The sequence below is a fragment of the Lutra lutra genome, chromosome 11, assembly GCF_902655055.1.
Source record: "Lutra lutra chromosome 11, mLutLut1.2, whole genome shotgun sequence".
Classification (NCBI taxonomy): Eukaryota; Metazoa; Chordata; class Mammalia; order Carnivora; family Mustelidae; genus Lutra; species Lutra lutra.
Window position 1 is genome coordinate 83,515,087 of NC_062288.1, and position 19,083 is coordinate 83,534,169.

General features: G+C 38.1%; 1 protein-coding gene across 4 annotated transcripts in view; it reads right to left on the reverse strand.

Annotated features, from left to right (window-relative positions):
• The window catches only part of GRM8 (glutamate metabotropic receptor 8), a 768,517-nt gene that overhangs the window by 75,505 nt on the left and 673,929 nt on the right, over positions 1 to 19,083 (reverse strand). For all 4 annotated transcript variants that reach the window (XM_047695832.1, XM_047695830.1, XM_047695831.1 and 1 more), the window contains exon 9: positions 10,148 to 11,083. In XM_047695832.1, the coding sequence (XP_047551788.1) occupies positions 10,148 to 11,083 (936 nt within the window). The remainder of the gene's footprint in view (positions 1 to 10,147; positions 11,084 to 19,083) is intronic.

The following is a 19,083-nucleotide window of genomic DNA, read 5'->3' on the forward strand; positions in this document are numbered from 1 at the left end:
GGAATGGTGAGTGACTTAACATGCTCGCTGGATTCCTCTCTCTAATGCTGCTCCTAAGTCACCGCCCAAGTTTTTTAAAATTATGTTGCTATTTTTAAATGAACAGGTTTTACAATATTTATATTCACTTCCGTAGACAAATTGACATTTCTGTTTTGTTTCTAGATTCCTTCTAACAACGTAAGACTGATACAAAAAGTGATTTTTGCATACGGCTACTGAGTATTATTCCCTTCAGATTCATCCCAAGTAGCATGACTGGGCTTGCAGAGAAAGAATAACCATAAGTATTAAAACCCTACCTGTAAGAGATAATTAGACAAGTAGGGTCTAATAGGTCCTTTAGTAATTTCCTTTTAAATTTCTTCATTTCTTCTAGGTTATAGGTAAGTGCCGCTGTTATTTGTCTCATATCAGATGTGCTTTTTTTATTTTGTTGGATTACATCTAGAATAATTCATATGTGAGATATGCAGGCATTCTCTGAGTCCCATACATTTTTAGTCTCACATTGATTGCTTGGCTGGCTATACAGTCGTAAGTTTAAAATACTCTACCTCAGAAAGTCTTTGGTCCTTGATGTCTAAAAGCCAGGGAGGCGTATGAGGTCTCATTTTCATATGTTATGTGTATCTTTTCTCCCTTCAAAAGTTCTTAGAATTTTCTCTCAATAAGTGCAATTTTACTGAGATGTATGGGCTTTTCAATTTCAGAAATTGTCTTTCTTCAAATTGTGAAACTTCTTTTCTTTTCTTTTACTTTTTGGCCCCCTTTTCCCCTTCTTTATTTCTTCTCAGTGTTTATTAGATATATTTTAGGATGCTGTATCCATGTTCAAAGTATTTTAACTTTCCTCAGATTTCCTTTTCTCATTTTTCTCCTTTTCTTCTTGGTTCTTCCTCTGCTGCACATCATCCCTCCAGTGTCAGCCCCAGTCATCCCATATTTATGTTCCTCTGTTCAGCTTTTTATTTTCACATTTGTATTTTAATTTCCAGGATAATTTTCTTTTCTGATTGATCTTTTCCACAACAACCTATGCATGTGTGTCTATTTGATATTTTCTTGATTTTCTCTTGGAATGTTCATTAAAATTCTGTTTTTAAAAAATTCTCTTGGGGCACCTGAGTGGCTCAGTTAGTTAAGCATCTGCCTTTGCCTTAGGTCATGATCCCAGGGTCCTGGGATCTAGTCTGGCACTGGCCTCTGTGCTCAGTGGGGAGCCTGCTTCTCCCTCTCCCTTTTTCCTTCCCCCTGTTCATGCTCTCTCTCTCTCTCTCTGTCAAATAAATAAATAAAATCTTTAAAATAATTCTCTTATATTTTCTGAACTACCTCCGGTTTTGTTTTGTGTATGTGTGTGTGTGTGTGTGTGTTTAAATCGTGATATTGGTTCTTCAGTTATCATGACATCCTTGGTTGTTGTAGGATTATGACGTAGGGCCAGGGTGGTGGATAAGGATTACTAGTGGAGTCCACTTTCCTTGAATGGGAGGGCAGACTACAGACCTGTGTAGGTTACTTACTGTTTAACCTGACTGGCTTCTCTCAAAGACGCAAGGATACAAGCACACAGATTGGGGACCCACCACAGGAGAAACCTTTTCTAAGAGTTGAGAAATTTGTTATGTCTCTATCTTGTGTAGAAGATGTAGTTCATACTTTTCACCTGTCCAATGTCTGTCTGAAATAAAGTTACTTCCAATTCTGCTTGGTTTCTCTCACAGTGCCTTCTACCTACACAAGAAACATAAGATAGTTCTACCCTCAGACAATTCCCTTTTTTTTTTAAGATTTTATTTCTTTATTTGACAGATTACAAGTAGGCAGAAAGGCAGACAGAGAGATGGGGAGGCAGGCTCCCTGCTGAGCAGTGAGACCGATTCGGGGCTCGATCCCAGGACCCTGAGATCTTGACCCGAGCCAAAGGCAGAGGCTTTAACCCACTGAGCCACCCAGGTGCCCCCCCATTTTTTTTAGAGTAGAATTCTCTAACACCTGTACTCAATCCTTTTTAAGTTAGAACAAAAATGAAAAGTGAGGGGTCCACCTGGCCCAGCTATTTTGAAATGCAGCTGCTTACGTAATTTTCCTGATGGTCACTCCCACGCTTATATCAGGTCTTTATACTGACCTGAGGTTTAGAAATTATTTGAAACTACCATGGTAAGAATCACTTCTGTTGCTTGGGCTGTGCTTTCCTTCTTTTAATTTCTCTATAAATCATACCCATTTGACTTTTATTTTTCTGGAGTTTCTCAAATTGTTCTACCTTATGTTGGCTCTAAAAATATAATGGCCTCATCATATTTTCTCTCCCCTGTCCTCCTTTTCTTCCTTTTTTTTTTCTTTTCTTTCCTTTCCTTTTTTTCTTTCTTATATTTTTAAATTTCATTATTGCCTTAGAGGAAAGGTATATATATGTTTGTGGCACCCATTTCCTGAACTAGAAGCCAGACTAAATTTCTTTTTTTTTTTTTTAAGATTTTATTTATTTATTTGACAGAGAGAAATCACAAGTAAGTAGAGAGGCAGGCAGAGAGAAAGAGGAGGAAGCAGGCTCCCTGCTGAGCAGAAAGCCCGATGTGGCGCTCGAACCCAGGACCTGGGATCATGACCTGAGCCGAAGGCAGTGGCTTAACCCACTGAGCCACCCAGGCGCCCCTTCTTTTTTTTTTTTTTAATGTTTCTTTTAATGATGTCAGTAAGTCAGCTTTGCATTTATTTTCAATAACCTGGAATTTATACTAATATTTGGTTAAATATTTTTCTACACTTTGGGGTGGGTGGTACTAACCCATATGATCCAGCATTTAGAGATTTAAAAAATTTTTTGGAACATAAAAATGTGATATGGTTACAGCCAAAAGGAACTATTTGCTTACAATCTGCTCTTCCTGGCACCCTGTGTGCTCCATAAGATATAAGTGTCTACTGAATCATGGAAAATGCAATTTGAAGTTACACAAGTAAATTAGTCACTGCATTCTGTACTATCAACAGTCTGGGGTGTCATTAAAGTTCTGTCTATATAGAAGAAAAAGTAAGTCTATTTGTTTAGGCATTCCCCTGAACATTTTTGAAATAAGGTCATGGTCAGTATGATTGAAAAAAGTCACATTTTAGTCTTAATCAACTCCAGTAGTCTAGCATTTTAAACATATTAAGAAAGCTAAACCATTTTAATGAGATGAGTGAGAGGAGGACTTAGCTCCCAGGTTGACTAATTGTATACTTGATTAAATTATTATAATTTGGGCATAGAAAATTCAAACCCTTTGTAAATTCAATTTCAATTAAAAAAAAAAGATGAATGAGTAAATAGCACAATCTCACTAATAGCCAAATGTTTAAATTAAACAGCTATAGGCCTCACAGCTTTCTTAGAGACCCCCCCAAAAAAAAGGAGGATCATGGAATCTAAGCAAGGTTCATTGGGCAAATATTTCTTTATGCTGTCAAATAAAATAGGCATCCCCAAAAGAATTGCGCTAAATGTGTAAGTTGGCAATTTTCTGCGGCGGTAATATGGAGCACAACCAGGAAAAAAAAAAAGTAATAAGCCTGGCTAGGGCAGCATTCCCTAGGAGGGCCACTTAACAAGCTGGCCCCTGCTGTGCCCTAGAATCTCCTGATTTCGTGGACTCCTTCTGCATCTTCCCAAGCAGATCATTTTAACTGAGTGCACAAATGAGATTACATAAATGCTTTCTTTTCGGGTTGCTTTTCCTTTTTCCTTTTCTATTTGGCTTGCCCTTTCTAGAGTTTACACAGCTTTGGTACAATTGTATTGCCCAGATACCTGAAATAGGTGTACCCATAGACGCCACCACTGCCGGGGACACCACGAGGTCTTCAAAGGGATCTGCTTCAAATGACAGCAGGTTGACAGGGAAAGAAAACACTCTCCTGTTTTCCACTTCCCTCCTGTCTAAGGACATGAAGGACTGTCGGAGAGACAGGTGTGGCTCTGGGCTGGTCTATTCTGAAAATCACGTTCACTGTTGTCTAGAGTGTACTGACAGGTTGCTCGGGCTGTCCTTTTCCCACCTCGACTATTCCTTAAAGCAGGAATTTTCTCATTCTCTTCAGAACTACCTCTCATAACTCTGGTTAGAGTTATGCACTTTTCAAATTTTAACATATTTCAGCAGTTGCTTTCCGATGACACCTCACTTTCTTACAGTATTTTCCACTCAGCGTGTGAAGGCAGCGACATGTTGCCTCAGGAACAATTCTCTCTTCTATTTTTCCGAGTCCTACAGATGCTGGTTGCCCTCTTTCAGGTACTTAATCTGCATGATGGACACCCTGGGTAAGTTTCTATGTTCAAGAAAACACGTCCAGTTGGGATGCTGCATGGACATGGTCTCAAGGGCCGGAGACATTAAGACAATTATCTGGGTAAATAAGAATGTATTCAGTCATTAAACACTTTTTTTTTCCTTCTATTTTTTTTTGGAGACTCTGTGCTGGCCCAGGCCTCTACTCAGTGCTGAGGATATGACAGTGAGCAAAACCTAGTAAGCCCCTGCCCTCATAGATTACAGCAAAATAGTAATAATGGCCAACATTTTAATGATCACTTAGTACATGCTAAACACCTGTCATGACTTATTCATGAAATTCTCAGCAAAACTACCATGAGGGATCTATTAGTACAAGAAAACACACCATAGTGAGACAACAGAAGTATCTGGAGTTTGTTTTTTTTGTTGTTGTTTTTTTTTTAAGTCACCCATCTTCCTGCCTTTTCCTAGAGGATATGAACTCAAGTCTGTTCTAGTTTGAGAACACGGCTGGGCACAGATGGCAAGTGACTGCTTTATGTTGCTTTGTGTGAATTTGCATTCTCTGGGAGAATGTATTATTAGCTTCAGATGTGTCGCCCTTGCCTACATTTCCCCAGCCAGTTTAGCAGAGTCAGGATTGGAACCCAAATCTGCCTTCTCCAGAGCCTATGCTCTTCCTTACCCCCTTATCCATCTCTGCAGTCCCACACTCTTCTGCCCTGTGACAGGCAGATACAGTAAAAGAACAAGGGCAGGATGACGAGGCAGAACTATCTGATTAATTCCATCAATTTTCCTTTGTTCTGTGCATGCTAGACAGAACTAAGACAATAATCATAATTCCTTTTTGACTTTCTTTCTACATATTTAGCACCCCATTTCGGAAGAATTGATAATGACAATTTTTTTTTTTTTATAAAGAAATACATATGGCCCATCACTGAAATGAGAAAACTTATTTTTCAGGGAAAAAACCAAAAAGCTCTTATCATGGGGATCACAATAAGATGAAAATTAAGATTCTCATGACATCACAATCTAACTTAAATCATAAAGAAGGATTTTTTAAAAAAAAATATTATTTATTTATTTAACAAGGATCACAAGTAGGCAGAGAGGCAGGCAGAGAGAGAGGAAGGGAAGCGGGCTCCCCGTCCGATGCAGGGGTCAATCCCAGGACCTTGGGATCATGACCTGAGCCAAAGGCAGAGGCTTTAACCCACTGACCCACTCAGGCACCCCATAAAGAAGGATTATGATATTATATTAGATCATTCTCGTGCAAGGCAGTCCATTCCCACCTTGGGTTGGCATTCAGTGAGAAGGTCCATGAAAGGCTCTGTGTTAAGAGACGTAGTCACTCAGATATACCTCTAATGGCTCCTGCTTCCCCTCCAGGAATGTTTCAAGGCTGACATTTGCAGGTGAAAAGAAGAAGGGAAGAGGTGAGAGTGTGAGAAGGAGCAGTCTAGGACAAGGCCCCTGGTTTCTGACTTGAGCTCCTGGATGATGTCCTACTGAAGGAAGAATGGCTGCTTTGGGACATAGGGGGATTTGACATTTTTGAGTTTTGGTTATTTTTTGTCTTGGGGTTTTTTATTTTCCCTTGCTCTGAGGGTGTTTTGTTTTGTTTCCACCCGATGCACTGGTTAAAGCACTGTGCTCCTTGGAGCTTGGCAATGTCATAACCCTTGTCTGATTATCTCAGCTTTATGAGTGCAATTAGAGGTGGTAAAATATGTATTCAGGAGATTTCTGCCATCCTAACAGCCCCTCACCATCCCTGAGGATTCTTTCCCTGACAGTTACATTAATTATATTTTAAGTTTTTTAAGTCTTTTCAGAACCATTAGGAGAGTTTGTGTGAGTCCCTGTCCACACCTCAGTGTGTCCACCCTTCCTTCAGACCACTTTTCTATAAGAAAAGGAAAAGTGTTGGGGTGCCTGGGTGGCTCAGCGGGTTAAAGCCTCTGCCTTCGGCTCAGGTCATGATCCCAGGGTCCTGGGATCGAGCCCCACATCGGGCTCTCTGCTCACCAGGAAGCCTGCTTCCTCCTCTCTCTCTCTGCCTGCCTCTCTGCCTACTTGTGATCTCTGTCTGTCAAATAAATAAATAAAATCCTTAAAAAAAAAAAAGAAAGAAAAGAAAAGGAAAAGTGCATTTATACGATGAGTTAGTAGAATGCAGCCGGCACAAAGCTAATAAATGATGTCATTAAAATCTATTGGAAAACCATGATTCAACTTGATTTCCAAAATCTGCAAAAAATGGGAAATTAAATGGTATTTTATCATTGAATGAAGACTTACTTTACAGAGCTGTCTGTCTTCATGAGTGCTAAAATGTAACTTTATCATTTGATTTTACCCAAGGGTTTTCCAAAACATCTGTCCAAATTATTCAACTGATTTTACCTTTTATTCCTACTCCTGTTATAATTTCAGAGAAACCTGGATGGTTAGATGACTTCTCTTTTGTAGAGTACTCTAAGAAGCATAATTAAATACATAGTGAAAGGGGCGCCTGGGTGGCTCAGTGGGTTAAGCCGCTGCCTTCGGCTCAGGTCATGATCTCAGGGTTCTGGGATCGAGTCCCGCATCAGGCTCTCTGCTCAGCGAGAAGCCTGCTTCCCTCTCTCTCTCTCTGCCTTCCTCTCCGTCTACTTGTGATCTCTCTTTGTCAAATAAATAAATAAAATCTTTAAAAAAAAAATTTTTTTTTTAAATAAAAATAAATAAATAAATAAATACATAGTGAAAGAAATTTTGTTGTTCTGCTGTCTTGTGTGTTATAAATTCTATGTCACTGATGTATAGTTACAGGAGGCATAGCTGTTTTGCTTTCTCATCTCAGATCTGACTCCTCACCATCTTCCCCTGACCTTGAGCCTGATCTGCTCCTGCCTTTGAGCCTGGCACCTCGCTGGTTCTGGCAGGCGTCAGGCAGGCATCGGCCGGGAGCCAGACTGAGCCTTACAAGGAAGCCTCGGGGAAGCAGACTGACATGGGCTCAATAATTAGCACCATACAGGACACAATGCTCAATAAGGACCTTCTGAATTAATGGATTTGTGTACCGCTTAAATGCAATAAACACTTCAAGCTGATAACATAGGCTAATTGGCTGAGCATTATAAATGAGAATGGAAGACTGACCAGCTCTTTGGTCCTCCAAAGTCAATAAAACTTATGTAAAGCCTTTCTTTAGAGATACAGAGTTTTATTCACCTGTGTCAACAATTTTAGCAATGTGAAGAAAAATATTCTCATGTGTTTTGTGTATTGTTTTGAATAATAAAGATACCTTGACAGAGAATAACAGGTCACAAATTTTATGGGAAGCCTTAGGATGACACGTAATTGTATTATATAAAGTATTCCAGTAGCCAAATCTCAGCTCCTTAGAATAACTCTCGAAGGAGAGCTGGTCCAGATTCAGCAACTCCAAGACTAACTAAATAATTTGAGGGCTTTACGATGTTCTGAAAATTCCTACAATTAGCATTTCTCCCTGATTTCTTCAGCTTTTCCACATTCAATTATATCATAAAAACAAAATAAATCCAATCAACGTATTTTGTAATCTGTCTTACAACATGTTTCTTTGATTTCCTTTGATTCCACAAAGAGAGAAAAAAATTTGTCTAGCATTCAGGCATATCTCTATAGGCGTGGATATATCTATACCCAAAAATATATACATATATACCTAAACTCCAGGTTTCAGAGGATACACGGCAGTGCCCATGGGCTCAGTGGCATCTCACCAAGCCGCATCTCCCCCGCCCCAGCATATTCACCTGTCCATTTTATCCCGAAACTCTTCCTCTCTCCATCACCACTGCAAGGGGACAGCTGCAACTTAGCAGGGTTTCAGTTCTGAGAGACTCTGGCCATCTTTTTCGACTATGTTTAAAAAGCTCATTAGTGTGATGCATGTTTAAACTGCTATGATAATACTATCCAACAGCTAAATGTCATATCGTGATTCCACTCATGCTAAAAATCAAGGCACCGAAAGATTTATCTAGATAGAAATAACATCTCATTTATATTTGCCCTCCCCCACTGCCTTTGAAAGTCACAGTATGAGAAGTAAGAATAGAAAGTACTTTATAAAATGCAAAGCAAGAGAAAGAAAAAAGAAAGGGAAGTTTGATGTTAGAACTCAGGAGCTTTTGTCTGGGTAAATATTTGTTGCCCACAAGAAAACAAAATAAATTACTGATGGCCCTTTTCAGATAAAATGGTATATCAAAAAAGGCAGTCTTTAGTTCAAATACAATGCAAGTGTCACTTAATGTTATTAAAAATTCACATAATGCAGACATTTCCAGAATCTGAAGAACATTGTTTTGCCCTGACTAGTTCAACTAACCATATCAAAACAGACCCAACAGACTGTGAGAGACTTATTTTCCAGCTCATGCATTCTCTCCTAAGTCATATTTACAAGCTTGATCCCCATAAATTCCTATCTACGTATGTCAAAAATATAATGTTTATTAGGCTTAGAGCATCAGACTGCCTTACTTTGCTTTCCTGTCTTGTGCTTGGTCCCACATAAAATATTCATGGACTTCTATCAGGCCATCTAAGTCATGAAAGGTCACAGATCTGGAACCCATGGTAAGTTTTTTCTATTCAGCAGCAAGTTTGCTGAAGTATATTTTTTTGTGTCCAAACATGGTTGAAAGCCACATTGATCAAGTAAGGAATGAATCCTCATACTAATGAGCTCTCTGTACCCTTGTTGAGTACTTTTTCCTCTGAATTAGTTGGGATTTTAAGAGTCATGCATGACCTCGCTTGGAATGTTAGAGACTAGGGAATGTAATTGTCCCCAGGACGCTTGATTTCCTTACAACTTCTGATTATGGACGGTGGAGTAATCTTTAAACCCTCACTCTGAGAGAAAAGCTTTCTCATAGGCGCTGAAAGGCTGAAGGACTATTCATTCAGAACGATAGCATTTGCCTTTGTTTTACAAGCCGGCTTGTCTCCATTAACCTACCCAAACCCGGAATTCATGGAAATATTAGTTTTCTGCTTTTCTGGACAGAAAACTACATGTATCCCATTCAGCATATGCTCCCTTTCTCATATCGATGTCCTTTACTTGCAGTGATTTATGTGGAAAAGGTTAACTGGAAATTAGTGACAAAAGGAAATTATTTTAAGAGATTTAATTGATTTTCACCTTCTGAAAAGTTATAAACTGCTTTATATAACTGCCTGTGGCTGTCTTCTTTAATCCCTCAACATCACCTTGCTCACATGGAAAAGCGGTAACAGTGAGGGCTGAAGAGAAATAGTAAGATGGTTCAGATCGGACTAAGCCATTTCAGTTTTTTTGTTATTGTAGCTATACGATAAACCCTGCTTCCATGACTAAAGCCATCATAATTGTAAAGGAAGTTTTTTCCCAGAGTCACATTAGAACCAGGAAAGGAGGCATTTGCCATGCAAGGGGATATCTCTGGGATCAATCATCCCTATGATTCACGTCTGTCTTTTCTCCCACCCTCTTTCAATTAACATTAGGAAAAGAACAGCTTTCTTCACCGATAACAGACCTGGGAAGAGAGACCCAGAAAGTAATGTGAGATCTGTCAATTTTCAACCTTGCTAAAGAAAACACCTTGAAACACTCTTCATGGACAATAAACCTTAGTCAACACATATTCAAAGTTAAGTGACCTTGAGGGATTCTATATATCTATTTCCAAATAAGAATAATACAGACTGAATCAATTTGAGAGACCATAAGTGAACCGAAAAGAAAGGTGGGGAAGCCTCTTAAAGCAAGAAGTTAAATCCAGGGAAGGGCTGGCGAATGCATTTCTTCCACTTACCTTTTCTGCTGACTGCGCTGTACCAAAAAAGATGGGAATGAAAGCTAACCAAATGATGCAGGTGGTGTACATGGTAAATCCAATAGGTTTGGCTTCGTTGAAAGTCTCTGGGACACCTCTCGTTTTAATGGCATAAACAGTACAAGTGACCATCAAGAGGATACTATACCCCAGCGAACAAATGAGCGAGAGATCAGAAATGTCACACTTGAGCACTCCCCTGGCGTTCTCTGGGTCTAGAGTCCGCTGCTCTCCATAGTCAATGATGATGTGGGGGGGGTCCACAACAAACCAGACACACACTCCCAGGAGCTGGACGGAGATGAGGCTGAAAGTGATCACCAGCTGGGATGCTGGACTAATAAACTTGGGTGCTGTGACCGATTTCTTCCCCTGCTCAAATATTCGGTGGATTCTGTTTGTTTTGGTAAGAAGGGCCGCATAGCTGAAACACATGCCAAGTCCTAGAAAGATTCGGCGGAAGGAACATATGATTGTGTCTGGCGCGGCAATCATTAAAAAGGTGATTGAGTAGCAGAGGAAAATCCCTGTGAGGAGCACGTAACTAAGTTCTCGTCCCGAAGCCCTTACAATAGGTGTGTCATTATAGCGGACAAAGGTCACGATCACGAAGGTGGTGGCGATGATTCCCAATATTGCAATGAACACAGGCACCACAGCCCAGGGCGAATGCCACTCTAGTTTGATTATGGGGATGAGCTGGCAACCTGTGCGGTTCATATCTGGTCTCTGATCCAGAGGGCAAAGTTCGCAGGAGAGCTCATCTACTTGGTAGTTGTAACCCTCACAACGCTCGCAGTGCCAGCAGCAAGGGACTCCTTTCACCGTTTTCTTCCTCTCCCCGGGCTTACAGGGCAGGCTGCAGACAGACGCCGGGTGAGTGTGTTCTCGATTAGCCCACTGCATGTCATCCACCTGTGGGGATAAAGAATTAATGAGCCTTCCATTTCCCCCCCATTTATAATATCCTAATCCTAGCCACAGGTTTGTAATAAATCACTGAATGCTGACGGAGCAAGTACAGTTTACCATAATAAGAGCCCAGTTTTCTTTCCCCAGTATTGACTTCTTGATGAAAGTGTTAAATGATCTGGTCCAATAAATCATTCATATCATCAGCTGGATGAGTGTCATTGGTTTCCATTTACCTCCTCAATGTTGACCAATCTGTCATTTGTGGAAAGATTTATTGGCCCAAACAGTTTTGAAACTCAAAAAAAAAAAAAAAAAACAAAAAACACCAAAAACAAAAAACAAAAAACAAAACACACACAGAAATAGGCTTAGAGTTAATCATAGATATAAATGTCAGAATCCCTGAAACACTGGCTTAGGATATAAACATATACATAAAACAGTGATGCAAAGCTCTTCACCATATTTGGGGAAATTCAAATCACACTGTGTCAGTTTTCGAAGGAAATGGCAAACCTACTTTAATTGCTGATAGTCATCGTGTTCCCGAAGTGATAACTGTATTAATGTTTTTGCCTCTCTTTAAGCATCATGGATATAATCCCCCCCCCATTCTTGCATATCCACACTGTGCAAAAGACCATGTGAAATGAGATAGCTTGGTGGTAATGTTCTCCATTGAACAAAAGGAGTCTTACAAGTGGCTTACAGCAGCGAAATTGGTACAAATGAGAGAGCCCCCCCCCCCAACATGCTAAGTATCTACTTCAGAGCCTTAAAGTTCCACCTAAATCAGAGTACCTCTACTAAAATAAAAATATTATTTTAAGGAGATTCTGCCAATCACTTACCTCTTACCTTAATTGTTTACCAAAGGTTCTGGACCCAGTTCCAACATATATGAGGAAGAGAAGAGGTTTTCCGTAACACCAAGCAATCTCAGACAGCAGCCAGTTGTCCTGTTAAGTTACCTCAATTCTGCCACTATCTACCTGGAAATAGCACCAGCTCCCAGGAGTTAAAGCTCAGGTTGCAAGACTGTCCCCTCCCACCTCCGATGTCAATTGCAAGTCCATGCCTCACATGTGCTTCTGACCCACCTGTAGATTGAAGGTTCCAAGAACACTTGCCTTGGGTTCCACTAGTTTGCTAGAGCAGCTCACAGAGCTCAGAGAAACACTTACTTACTAGATTACCAGTTTATGATAAAAAGGAAAAGATGTATGCGACAAGGTAGTGGGAAGGGCACAGTGCTTCCATGCAGAGTTCCGATTATGTGGCTCCCTCCAAATCTCCACCTGTTCACCAGCTCTTAAGCTCTCTGAACTCCCATCTCTTGGGATTTTATGGAGGCTTCATCACATAGGCATGATTAATTAAATCAGTGGCCACTGGCATTAATTGAACCTTTAGCCCCTCTCCCTTCCCAGAAGTCTGGGGTGGGACTAAAAGTTCCAATCCTCCAATCACCTGGTTGGCACCTTGGGGAACCAGCCCCCACACTTAGGTTTCCAAAAGTAACCTATTAACATAATAAAAGTCACCTTTTTTTGTTCTTATCACAGAAAATTCCAGAGGTTTTAGGAGCTTTGTGCCAAGAATAAGGTCAAAGACCATATATTTTTCATTATGAATCACAATATTGCATTTGCCTTATTAGAAACACATTAATTTTAGCAGAATGCTAACAGGACAAACTGGAAATTACAGATCAAAAGACACAACTTATTATGAAAAGCAGCTACTATAAAAGAGTGTGATTTTGGGATGCCTGGGTGGCTCAGTCAGTTAAGTGTCTGCCTTTGACTCAGGTCATGATTCCAGGGTCCTGGGATGGTGCCCCACATCATCATGCTCCCTGCTCAGTGGGGAGCCTGTTTCCCCGTTTCCCCACTCCCCCTCTTTGCTCCTACTCTCTATCTCTCTCTCAAGTAAATAAATAAAATCTTTTAAAAAAGAGAAAGAGAATGATTTTGTTTGCTGATGTGTACAGTGATTGACACACAATTTGCCCTCAAATCTTTGCTGAATTTGTAAGAAAGGAAGGACAGTGTTAAAAGGAAAACCAAAGGTCCAAAATGGCATCACTTAGGTTCTCGCCCCAGCCTCCTTTTTATAAAAACCTTCCATTTTGCACAACTTGTTGGAGTACACTTCTACTTGCTAGATGAGATGCTACCCAATTCATGAATCATGTAATAAAGCTAATTAGATCTTCAAATTTGCTCATCTGAATTTTTTTTTAAAAGATTTTATTTATTTATTTGACAGACAGAAATCACAAGTAGGCAGAGAGGCAGGCAGAGAGAGACGAATTTTTTTTTTTTAAAGATTTTATTTATTTATTTGTCAGAGAGAGCGAGGGAGAGAGAGCGAGCACAGGCAGACAGAATGGCAGGCAGAGGCAGAGGGAGAAGCAGGTTCCCTGACGAGCAAGGAGCCCGATGCGGGACTAGATCCCAGGACGCTGGGATCATGACCTGAGCCGAAGGCAGCCGCTTAACCAACTGAGCCACCCAGGCGTCCCCGAATTTTGTTTTTTAACAACGGGAAGGGTACCATGCAGAGCACTGAGAAAGAAGGGATCAACTTGAAAGTACTAGGAACTGGTAATAGAAGGTTGCTCAAAGAAACACAGAAATGGGAGCCCAAAGAATTTGGTTAGAAAACAGAACAAAACAATACACAACATATTTTCCTGAAGACCAGTTCCATTAACAACCCAAATGAAGAATTACCATATTCTATGGTAGTCTGGCTCCAAAATGGCTCCCAATAATCTTACCTTCCAGAATTTGTGAATCCATGTATTCCTCTCCAACTGTGAATATGGTTGATTATGTAAACAATAGTATATACTAGAAATGATTACATGTGATTTCTGAGACTAGGTCATATAAAATATTTTGGCTTCTGCCTTGCTCTCTCTTGGATCAGCCACTCCAGAAGAACGAGAGTTTCATGAGAATGCTCAAGTAGCCCAATGGAAAGGAACCCAGGCCACCTGCCAACAACCAGCACCAACTTGTCATACATGTGAGTGAACCCCTTAAACAGTGAATTGTCTGGCCTCATTCCAATCTTCAGGTGACTGCAGCCCCCAGTGACACACTAACAACAACATCATGAGACATCCTAAGCCAGAGCCCCCCAGCTAATAAGCCACTTCTGAATTTCCAATCTACAGAAACTGTGTGAGATGATAAATGTTCTCTTGTTTTAGGCTGTTCAATGTTGCACTTATTTGTTACCTAGCAATACGAAACTCTAATACAACTCGAAATAAGTTTCTCCACCCATTCTGTGACCACCACCAATGTAGTAGTCTACCGAGAATCTACTCAGAAGGCAGTGACAGCTGTCATTTACCAAAAACTTGCCCCATCATGGCTCCTGTAGGCAATATGCTTTCATAACCTGAAGGTTGTCTTCCTTTGGGGAAATATGCATTGACACTGTTCTCACGACTAGATCTATTTCTTAAGGGTGTTTTCCTTTCTTGAGTGTGGGCTGAATGATTGAGGATAGAGAAATAGAGTCCCCAGGCTCAACACTTGCAGTGGGCTACCAAATCTCCCCAAGGTAGAGTAGAAAATTCGTTCCTGTTTAATTTTAAATATCCTCCCTTGAGAAAATAGGTGATATTTCATGTGTCATAAGGCTCTCAAAACTATTAGTTCTTACCCTGTTTTTTCACCACAAAGGTACAGAAATCTATCATAACCCTGCTAATCTCCTATTAGGTTTTAATGATTTAGGAAAGTTATTTTATGTATGTATAGAATTCCATTAGGAAAGAAAAAAGTTAGATTGGAAGCATATAGTGGCTTCTTTTGAAAATATTGAGAAAAATGAAATGCTCTACTGAGCTGCTAAAGTATTGATTTTATACCCTAATGGACTCTTCAAAGATAATAAAATACTTTTGTGAAGGTTATGTTTCAAAGCTAATTAATGTAAAACCAAAATTGCATTTTGTTTGGGGTTTCTATAGATTTATGATGTTACTGTTAAAAAAAAAAAAAAGAAAGAAAGAAAGAAAAAAAGAAAGAAAGAAAGAAAGAAAGAAAGAAAGAAAGAAAGAAAGGAAGAAAGAAAGAAAAGGCAGCCAAATATCTCAGAAACATTGGTAGAGGCTTTAAAGGTCAGCTTTCTAACCACATGTGTAATTCTTTAATTCTCAATACATTTCATTTTCCAGAAGGAAATAAGACTTGTTAACAAAGAAATATACCTATACCAGATAAGCCTCATTACACAGGATAAATATTTATCATTATAAGTTGAATATTAAATTTTCCTTGGTCAGTTTTCTATGTACTGAAATTATGGAAAAATATTCTCCATAAATAAAAAATGAAGTTACACAATGAAGGGAAATATCATAATACTTTAAATAGTCAGGTATTTTCTTTAAGAAAAAAATGAAATAGTCAAGCCATACTTGTGACTTTTTTTAATATAATGGAGAAAACATTAAGTATATTTTTGTAAATATGATAAATACATATGACTCCATTTTCATCAAGGAACCTATTTATATATAACTGGATGGTGTTTTGATGCCATAGTTGAAGTCTGGGAACCAACTAGTATCTATCTCAGGGAAGAACAAATAGCAAATACCTAAACGAGGATGTCGTAAATACATTAATATTTGAGTCAAATAATGTATTTTGCATATGTTGTTAAATAGTGATTAAAAGCAATACTACTTGAGAGTAAATTAAATGACCTAATTTTCACCACTGCGCTATAAGTTCATAAACAAGACTCATTCAGCCCTTTTGCACAACTATATTAACCAATCAAACCATCTTTCATATGAGTATCCATGCATTTTTAAAACTTATCTTCCTTGTCTTTCACATTATTCTGATATTAGGATTTCTTTCTAAAATACATAGTCTAACAAATGGATGATAGTTATATAGTCAGACCTTCCAGAGACAAAACCATAGCCTATTCCTGTCTTGATAATGTTCACCAACAGTGATTCATTCTGTAGGCTCCGATCCAGTAGATCTCATAGAATGTGAACCATCAACTAGTTTCTGCTGTCAAATCCCATTATTACTGCAGACAAATAACCTACAACCACAAAACCAAAAGTTTCTGTGTGAGTGTGCTTCTCTTTTTTAATCTTTAATCTTTCCAGACCAATCAACCTAGAGTAATTCTTCATAAATTCTTTAAGTAGACATTATTTTTATAGAACAATTTTATTCTGTATAGTTTTAGTACCTCTAGAAGAAAAGACTACAAGAATATTTCCCAATTCAAGGCCCCATTAGAATTAATCATTTTCAGTTCATTAAAAAATTCTTACTCAATGTAATACCTCGATTACAATATTTTCCCCACATATTAAGTGATATCTTCACTGATGAGATTATCCTACATGTGGAAACATTTTAAATACCAACAGATAACTGATAGCTAATCATAATGACCTCTTTTCATTTTGCTCTATAAATCACAGCATTGATAATCATTTTGGTGACTAGTTTGCCACCCCAGTATTTAAAAACCCAATCCTTCATCTGACTTATATAATGGCATATTGTATACGCAAACATTTCCAGTGAAATTGGGTATTTTAAAAAGCCTTACCCATTAATGTTGACATGATCAACAGATTTAACAAGTGCACTAATTGGCATTAAGTATTTAAAATATCAAAATTTGGGGGTGCCTGGGTGGCTTAGTCAGCTAAGTATCCAACTTTCGATCTCAGCTCAGGTCTGGATCTCAGGGTCGTGAGTTCGACCCCCATGTTGGGCTCCACACTGGGTAGGGAGCCTAGTTAAAAAAAAAAAAATACATAAAATGTTAAAATTTGGTATATTTTGTTACTCATGATTCACATACAAGTGAATACATATAGCACAGTTAATTTGATAATGCAGCTCAAAATAGTTCCTCAGTATATTAGTATATATATTCATATACGAGTAAATATTGTTTCCTTAATATTCACACTTTCCTTTGGGTCATACACAGCTTTCTACTCCTATTCAAAGTACTTCTAGTGTTTTTGAAAGTCTAATATATGTGTGTGAGATGATCCTCATATTGATGCCCTGACTTGATCTAATATTACATATCTACATAACTTTAAAAATGCAGACTTCTCCTATTTAGAAGGACAGTTTAAAATAAAGTTAAGAAAATTTTAGCATCAAAAAAATAAAATACTTAGGGATAAACAAGTGGAAGTGCAATATTTTCTTTCACTAAAATCTACAAAATACCATTTTAAAACAATGAAAGATCTAAGTAAGTGAAAAGAAACCCCATATTCATGGATAAGAAGATGTGTATTGCTAAGATGGAAACACTCCCTAAATTAATTGACAGATTCAACATAATCCTTATCAAAATCCCACCTGGCTTCTTTGCAGAAATCAACAAGCTGATCCTAAAATCCAGATGGAAATGTCAGGGACCCAGAATAGATAAAACAACCTTGAGAGTGAAAAGTGAAGTTGGAGAATTCACACTTCTGGTTTTATTTTTTATTCTTTTTGTTGTTGTTTATATTCTTTTTAAAAATTTAATTAACTTTTGGTATATTATTAGTTTCAGAGTAGAGGTTAGTGATTCATCAGTCTTATATGATACGCAGCGCTCATTACATCACATGTCTTCTTTAATGTCCATCACACAATTACCCCATCCCATCACCCCCTGCCTCAGTTTGTTTCCTATGATTAAGAGTCTCTTATGGTTTGTCTCCCTCTCTGATTTTGTCTTGCTTTCTTTTTCTCCACTTCTGATTTTAAGACTTACTACAAAACTTTAGTGGTCAAGACAGCATGATACTGGCATAAAGATAGACAAATCAATGAAATAAAATTAAGAGCCCAGAAATAACCTCTTACATGTTAAGAGGTTACATGTTACATGTTACAACCTCTTACATTGATTTTTGACAAGGATTCCAAGCAAACTCAAAGAAGAAAAAATAATCTTTTCAACAAGTGGTGCTGGGACAAGACATGACACCAAAAACATAAGAAACAAAATAAAAATAGATGAATTGGACTTCATTAATATTAAGTCCTTTTGTGTTTCAACAGTTGGCATTAGGAGAGTGAAAAGACAACCCACAGAGTGGGAAAAATTATTTCCACATAATGTATCTGATAAGAAATTTGTATCCAGAATAAATAAGTATATGTGTGTGTGTGTGTGTGCATAATATACATATAACATACATAAAATATACATATATATTAGAGATGAGGTGACATTTAAATTTTTAATTTTTTGAAGGCATTTGAGTATTTTTTGAATATTTTGTTTTTTTTTCAAGTTTTTATTTAAATTTTATTTAAATTCTAGTTAGTTAGCGTAAGTGTAATATTGGTGGAGTAGGATTTAGTGATTCATTACTTACATATAACACCCAGTGCTTATCACAACATCCTTAGTACCCTAACCCATATATTTTTATAAACTATATATATATATTTTTAAAAACTCTTAGAACTAAACAGTTAAAAGGCAAATAATCCAAATAAAAATGAGTTAAAGAATTGAAGAGACATTTGTCCAAAGATGTATGAATGGCCAATATGAAAAGTGCCCAACATCATTAGTTATCAGGGAAATGCAAATAAAAACACAGTATCCACTAGGATGGTTATAATAAAAAATATAGACAATATCAAGTGTTATTAAAGATGTGAAAAAATTAAACTTTTTACATTGCTGGTGGGAATATAAAATGGTACAGTTATTTTGGAAAATACTTTGGCAGTTCCTCAAAAAGTTAAACATAGAGTTGCCATATGACCTAGCAGTTTCTACTTCTAAATAATTCCAATCCAAGAAAACCGAAGACATATGTTCACACAAAAATCTTTATATCAATGTTCACAGTAGGATTATTCATAATAGCCAAAAAGCAGAAAGAACCCAAATGTCCATTTACTGACGAATGGGTAAAGAGAACGTGCTATATCTATTCAACCAATTAAAAATAAATAAAAAGG